This window comes from Rhincodon typus, chromosome 17 (assembly GCF_021869965.1).
Source record: "Rhincodon typus isolate 14 chromosome 17, sRhiTyp1.1, whole genome shotgun sequence".
Classification (NCBI taxonomy): domain Eukaryota; kingdom Metazoa; phylum Chordata; class Chondrichthyes; order Orectolobiformes; family Rhincodontidae; genus Rhincodon; species Rhincodon typus.
In genome coordinates this window covers 401106-408860 of record NC_063348.1, presented here as the reverse complement: position 1 = coordinate 408860, position 7755 = coordinate 401106, and the positions used below count along the sequence as shown (strand labels likewise).

The following is a 7755-nucleotide window of genomic DNA, read 5'->3' as shown; positions in this document are numbered from 1 at the left end:
CCCCCCCCCCCACCTCCATTCAAGACACAAAACAAACCTTCTACATCAGACAGATGTTCACCTGCACATCCACTAATGTGGTCTATTGTATCCGCTGTTCCCGATGTGGCCTCCTCTACATCGGTGAGACCAAGCAGAGGCTCGGAGACCGCTTTGTAGAGTACCTACACTCTGTTCGCAACAAACGACAACACCTTCCGATCACAAACCACTTCACTTCAACACCCCCTCCTGCTCCCTGGATGACATGTCCATCCTGGGCCTCCTCCAGTGTCACAATGATGCCACCCGGAAACTGGAGGAGCAGCACCTCATATTCCGCCTTGGGAGCCTACAATCTAATGGTCTCGATGTGGACTTTACAAGTTTCAAAATCTCCCCACCCATGACCAACCCTCCCTCTCATCCCCGCCTCCTTGACCTGCCCATCTTCTCTCCCACCTATCTGCTCCTCCCACCTCACTGACCAATCCCCACCACTGTATACCTGCACTCACCTATCACCATCCCACCTACCTTCCCCAGAACCACCCCCCCTATTTATTTCAGAGCCCCTTTCCCCCTCCCCCATTTCTGAAGAAGGATCCCGACCCGAAACGTCAGCTTTCGTGCTCCTCTGATGCTGCCTGGCCTGCTGTGTTCCTCCAGCTCCACACTGTGTTATCTCTGACTCCAGCATCGACAGTTCTTAATATCTCTGTATATAGTGTGTGTTTTTGTGTCTGGATAATTATTACAATGCCCTACACTCTTCCTCCACTATGTGTGTGTTTATTTCGAATGCAGCCCAATCCAGTTTTCTCAGATTATCTCCTGGGTTACAGGCCAGGGAGTTGGCGGAAGGCAGACAGCAAAGGAACTCCTGAAGTGAGTGAGGCTCGGCAGAAATTTGCCAACGCCAAGGCTATCTCCTCAGACACGTTCTTTGGGAGAGATGATCGGGTGGAGGTTAGTGCTGGGAGTAACTATTACTCTGGGAGCGAGTGGTGGATAGGGTGGAGGGGGCTGGGAGTGGAGGGTGGAGGGGGCGGGGGGGGCTGGGAGTGGAGGCTGGATTGGGTGGAGGGGGCTGGGAGTGGAGGCTGGATAGGGTGGAGGGGGCTGGGAGTGGAGAGGGTATATGGTGGAGGGGGCTGGGAGTGGTGAGGGTATATGGTGGAGGGGGCTGGGAGTAGAGGGGGAGGTCAGGTGGAGGGGGCTGGGTGTGAGGGGCGGATTGGGTGGAGGGGGCTGTGAGTGGAAGGGGAGGTTGGATGAAGGGGGCTGGGAGTGAGGGGGAGTTCAGGTGGAGGGGGCTGTGGGGAGATAATGTAGAGGGGGCTGGGAGTGGAGGGGAGGATAGCGTGGAGGGTGCTGGGAGTGGAGGGGAGGATAGCATGGAGGGGGCTGGGAGTGGAGGGGAGGATAGCGTGGAGGGAGTTCTGTCTAGGTTAACGTTCGAGGACAGGGCCTATCCTTCGCATCCTGATTTGTTTGTTGCAATTTTTACCTTCTTGCCACCTGACCTGTGCATTCTTCTCCATCTGCACATCCCAATTCCTCCATCCCCAACCCACTCGTTCTCTCCTCCATCCTCATCCCCCTCTTCCTCCTCCATCCTCCTCCCCCTCCCCCACCTTCCATCTTTACCCTCACCGTACCCTCTCCATCCTCAAACCTCTCCCCTCCCTACCTTACTGTGTGCCAGTTTGAAGCCAGGGCCCGATTGGATCGATTGTCTGGAAGCTCCTCCATTAGCTCCTCTGAGCTCTTTGGTGATGGCAGAGCAGATGCAGCTGGTGAGTGTTTATTTGGTGCCAGCACTAAGTTGGATCATTGTTAAAGCACGTGCTAGCATACCTTTTGGAGAATGTGTGGTCCGGCACAGATGTGGTGGGCCAAATGGCCTCTTCCGGTGCTGTACAGTTCTATGTAAAAGGCCCCTGCAGAGCTTGCTCCCCAAGCAGCTGGCCATTACACACTTTTGGCCCAGAGACACAGTGTCATGAAGGATGTGTCAGAGGCTAGCCTGGAGAGGGCTGAAGGGTCACCTGCACGGTTTGGGCTGGAAGTGGTGATGGCAGTAGGGAGGGGGAGACATGGTGGGAATTGTAAGTGTGAGGTATGCCCAACTCTAGGTGAGCAAGTGGGGTGTTAGTGAGATTGGGGCTGAGGGTGAGTGGGCTAGCATTTATTGCCTGCCCCTAATTGCTCTTGAGAAGGTGGTGGTGAGCTGCCTTGAACCACTGCAGTCCATGTGCTGCAGGTTGACCCCACAGTGCCATTAGGAAGGGAATTCCAGGATTTTGACTCCGCGACAGTGAAAGAATGATGATATCTTTCCAAGTCAGGATAGTGAGTGGCTTGGAGGGGAACTTGAAGGTCGTGGTGTTCCTATGTATTTGCTGCCTTTGTCCTTCTGGATGGAAGTGATTATGGGTTTGGAAGGTGCTGTCTGAGGATCTTTGGTGAATTTCTGCAGTGCATCTTGTAGGTAGTACACACTGCTGCTACTGAACATCATTGGCGGAGGGAGTGGATGCTTATGGATGTAGTGCCAATCAAGCGGGCTGCTTTGTCCTGCATGGTGTCAAGTTTCTTGAGTGTTGTTGGGGCTGCATACATCCAGGCAAGTGGGGTGTATTCCATCACACTCCTGACTTGTACCTTGTAGATGGTGAACAGGCTTTGGAGAGTTGGGAGGTGAGTTACTTGCTGCAGTATTCCTAGTCTCTGACCTCCCATTGTAGCCACTGAGTTTATGTGTAATCAACAGTAACCCCAGGATTTGATAAGGGAGGCAATAGTCTAGAGGTATGGTCCCTGTCTCTGGATGGTTAATCCAGACACCCAGGTAATGTTCTGGGACCCGAGTTTGAAGCCTGCATGGCAGGTGGTGGACTTTGAATTCAATTTTTAAAAAAATCTGGAATTAAGAGTCTAATGACCACACGTCCAGAAAAATCCATCTGGTTCCCTAGCGCTGTTTAGGGAAGGAAACTGCCCTCCTTACCTGGCCTGGCCTACATGTGACTCCAGACCCTCAGCAATGTGGTTGATTCATAACTGCCCTCTGAGCAATTAGGGATGGGCAGTAAATTCTAGCGCAGCCAGTGATGCCCACATCTCGTGAATGAATTTAAAAAACAAAACTTCAGGAGTGTGGCAGCAATGTCAGTATCGTATCTCCTTGCCAACTATGGCAGTTCTCTCCTATCGATAGAGTTTGTATGGTAGCAGGGGTGAAGTGTGGCACAGCTGCATTGAAAGGGAAACCTGTCAAGGAGTTAGAAACAACTGTGAACAGCTGATTGGTGAACATTCACCCTCAGACGTGGGCAGCAGCTCACATACTACCTCAGCCAGATTAGCCTGTGAAGTAGTGCAGTTACTGTTGGGGTTGGGGAAGGAACAATGTGCTCACAAGAGCCTACATGTTGAAGAGCAGAACCTGGCAGCTGTGAAACCAACTCTAGCTAACCAGAAAATGTGCAAGCTCCGACTACTACAATGTGCTTAAATGTGAAGTTATGTACTTTGGTGTGAAAAACTGAAAAGTAGAGTATTATTTCAATGGTGATATATTGGGAAGTATTTGTACAAAGAGATCTAGGTGTTCTGGTACTCCAGTCAATGAAAGTAAACGGGCATGTGTAGTAAACAATTAGGAAGGCAAACAGTATGTTGACCTTCATTGCAAGAGGCTCTGAGTTTAGAAGTAGGAGTGTCTTACTACAATTACGCAGGGTCTTGGTGAGACCACACCTGCAGTATTGTGTGCAGTTTTGATCCCAGCTAAATGAAGTGGAGTGTCATTAAGTCGATACTTGAGACTATCCTGTGAGGAGAGATTGGTTTGACTGGGCCTGTATTCACTAGAGTTTAGAATGATGAGAGGGGATCTGATTTAAATATACACAAGTGCTACTATAGCTGGGCAGACTAAATGCAGGAAGGATGTTTTTCCTGGCCAGGAAGTAGAGAACCAGGGATGACAGACTCAGGATATGAGGTAACCCATTGAGGAGAGGGGACCAAGAAAAATGCCTTCACTGAAAGGGAAATGAACCTGTGGAATTCTCTACCAAAGAAGGTTGTAAAGGCCATGTCAATGAATGTATTCAAGAAAGGCATACGTAAATTTTTAGATATTAAACACCTCGAGGTCTGGGGAGAAAGCAGGAATAAGGCATTGAGAGAGAGGACCAGTCAGGATCATATTGAATGGTACAGCAAGCTTGAAGAGCTGAATGCCTTTCTCCTGCTCCAAGTTTCAATGTTTTTAAGACTCTCAACTCTGGAGACCTCCAGATGTTGCTGCCAGATTGTATCTGCTAGATGTGTAAAGCTCCATGCTCCAATAGGAGTTTGTCTCTCTTACAGATGGTGTCAGAGTGAGTAACATGCTCCCATCTGCACCTGATATGACACACTTCAAACAGGGAGTGAAGACAATGGCAGGGAAACTTTCTGTCCTCGCCAATGGAGTGATGACCAGTATTCAGGTGAGGGCACACTCATTGGCTCATAGCACTAGGGCCAGGATCATAGACCAGCTGCAGGATTTCGAGAAGTGGGGAGCGGAGCGGAGTGGAGAGGAGAGGACGAGAGAGGCAGCGTGAAAGGAGCTCTCTCTGTGACCCCCTCCCTCCCTGTGTCACCGTCTCTTTCTCTGTCCCTCTGTCTTTGCATATCCTCTCTCTCTCTGACCCTCTCTCTCTCCTACTCAGTCCCCTGTTTCTATTTGTATCTCTCTCTCTCTCTCTCTCTCTGCCATCCCCAGCTCTGTCTGTCCACCCCCAACTCCATCTGTCTGTCGTTTTTCACCCCCCCCACTCTCTGTCTTCCCCCACACCGTCGCTCAACTCCTCCCCCCTCCATGCACTTGCCCTGTCTTTCACTGTCAGTCTGTCTCCCTGCAGCACCCCCATTCTCTCTTGCTCTGTCTCTCTGTGCCTCTACTCTCTGTCTCCCCAGAGTCCCCACTCAGCCCCCACACTCTCTCCCTCTCTTTCTGTCTCTCTCTTTCTCTCTCTTCCTCTCTCTTCCCTCCGTGCCCCCACTCGCTGTCTCTCCCCGTGCGTCCACATTCTCCATTCCACTCTCTGTGTTTCACACTGTTTTAAATGTTTTCTCTTTGACAGGATCACTATGGTTCGTACTGAGGTTCTGGCTGGTGTGAAGACAGGCTCCGATCTGGACAAGTTTATTCTGCCGGATTTTCTCCCAGATCAGTATTTGCTTTTGATGGGACTTGAAGCAATGCTTGAAATTCTGAGTGAAGTTGAAGTGGGAGCTCTCTCACTCCATTTGTCTGCTGCACAGCCTTAGCCATTGAAGGGAATCGTATCATTGTGCTCTCACAAGGCTGAAGTGACATCTGTGTCCATACAACCAGAGAATTAAACAGCACAGAGACCATTCGGCCCATCCTGCTTCTGCTACTACTGACCTCCAGGGCCAGTTTTCTCTCCTTTCCCCAGTTTTGAAAATATCTTTATCCACTGTTTATCCAATTCACTTCTGAAAATTGCAATTTGAATCTGCTTCTAAAGGGCAATGGATTCCAGATCGCAATTTGTTCTGTTTTTAAACAAAAAGTTTTTTTTTCCCCTATCACCTTGAATTTGTGTCTTCCAGTTGCTGACTTTCCTGTTTGTGGGATCAGTATCTCCCAGTTTCCTGTACCACACCCCTGATAGGGTTGTGAAGTACTAGATTAGACTATTTCCTGCTCCAAGAAGCGCAATCTCAGCGTCCGCAGTCTCTCCACATTCACTGATACTCCTCGTCTGTGACACCATTCTGGTAAATCTCCACTGCACCCTCTCCCAGGGCTTCAAAATCATTCTTGGAGCAATGGTGCCCAGAACTGAACACAACACTCCAGCTGAGGTCAAACCAATCTTTTTGAAAGATTTGATGTACCTTTGTTTCTTTGTGTTTTTTTAAATTTTTTTCATGGAATGTGGCATTGCTGGCAAGGTCAACATTTGTTGCCCATCCTAAGTTCCTAAATGGTTTGCCCCGGTCATTTCAGGTGGCAGTTAAGCATCAACCATATTGCTGTGGGTCTAGAGACCAGGTAAGGATGGCCATTTCCTTCCGTGAACCAGGCGTGTCGTTACGAGAACCAGGAATACATTCATGGTCGCCATTCCTGAGACTAATTCCAGATTTATTCATTGAATTTATATTCCATCAACCGCTATAGTGGGATGTGAACCAGTGATCCCAAAATTTTAGCTTTTGTTACTGGTCTGGTGACTTTACCGCAACACCACTCTATCCCTCAAAAGTTTCCAAATTCATTAAGCCATGAATCTCTAATGTTAGTTTGAATGACCTTCACCTTCCTGCCCTGTTCTGTCCCCTTCAAAGATTTCCGTATCTCTAGGCTCCTTCCCTCTCTATGTCATTCTTATGACTGTACTATGTGCTGGGTTGGAGACTTCTTGCTGAGCCCAGTTAGGGAGAGAAAGCGAGAGAGCTAGGGATTGAATTTGAGTGACTGCCAATCACTGATCACTCTGATTCCTGCCAAACCTCTTTTTCTGGTCACACTATTTAGGAGTTAGAGAATTGAGAAACCAGGAAGTGGTTGCGTTGATCAGGAGCATGACCACTGTGAGGCAGAGGGGGAGTCTCTGCACCTCTGAGACTGTGCGATGGCTACATATTCACTGCCTGGACTGACTGCTGCATGCTCACTGCTGTCAGGTTGCATGAAGTCACACAGCTCATTCTTGTTTTTACTTATTTAAATCATTGCTCTTGGAATTTGATAGTTGGAATGTTGGATTTCTGCAGTGCATTGAACCCCTGCTTGACTCCTGACACCCGGGGTGGGGGTGAGGAACTGGTGCCCGGGCATTTACAATATTATTGAGTGTCAGCTCTTTGTTTCACAGCTTTCGTTGTGCTGTTTCTCCACAGGTTTTAATGTTTCACTGCTCCTAAACTAACCCCAGTCACTGTCGGTCTCTGATGGCCTGAGAGCTTTAACCCTTCCAGCCACCACCACTAACCCTGACACTCCGTTCCCAGACCAGCAAAGATTAACAGAGTGGGGGGACAGCAAGGGTCAGGACCCTCTGCATACTGTCTCTGTGCATATGGAAGGGGCACTGAGTGATGTGGTCTGTCCAGATCTCTGCTATAATAACTAACAAGAGATTATTCCCAGCTTACTCCCACAACCTGGCAGGAAGCTGCATCATTCTGAAACCTCTCTGTCTAGAACTGACTGTGAATAAATAGCATCTGCAAATGTGGCTACTACTCACTGTCACTGTTAAAACTCTGGTTCTAACCTGATTCAGAAACAACAGTTCTGCGATCCAGGGAGGAGGGATAGTCAGTGAGGTGGGCGAGAGAAGTCAGTCCTGCGAGGGGAACACCTTTCCAAAGAGCTCGGCTGAGTGAGCGACCCAGGACATTTATGAAATGATCAGTTGCTGAGCAGCTGCTGTTATGGACTGTTTTACAACCCTAGTAATTTTTTTTTAAAAGTCAAAGGAAAGAACAAATGGAGAGGTGGCATTTTTGATTAAGGAGACCATTGCAGAAGATGTTTCAGAGAGCTCCAAGGACAGAGTCGATTTAGAGTCATAGAGATGTACAACATGGAAACAGACCCTTCAGTCGAACTCGTGCATGCTGACCAGATATCCTAAATGAAACTAGTCCAGTTTAGCCAGTATCCTGTAAACTCTTCACTAGAGCCAAGGAATAAGAAGGATGCGATTATATTTTTTGGTTTAATTCATAGACTAC

At 48.8% G+C, this 7755-nt stretch overlaps 1 protein-coding gene across 5 annotated transcripts in view; it reads left to right on the top strand.

Annotated features, from left to right (window-relative positions):
* The window catches only part of arfgap2 (ADP-ribosylation factor GTPase activating protein 2), a 44067-nt gene extending 36818 nt beyond the window's left edge, over positions 1-7249 (top strand). For 3 of the 5 annotated variants that reach the window (XM_048606990.1, XM_020518380.2, XM_020518379.2), the window contains 4 exons: positions 825-948; positions 1688-1778; positions 4363-4484; positions 5124-7249. In XM_048606990.1, coding sequence (XP_048462947.1) covers positions 825-948; positions 1688-1778; positions 4363-4484; positions 5124-5144 — 358 coding nt within the window. In that variant the 3' untranslated portion in view covers positions 5145-7249. Of the gene's footprint in view, positions 1-786; positions 949-1687; positions 1779-4362; positions 4485-5123 lie in introns of those variants that run through there. The other 2 variants (XM_048606991.1, XR_007263959.1) reach the window with 2 other exon arrangements.
* Positions 7250-7755: the final 506 nt, after the last annotated feature.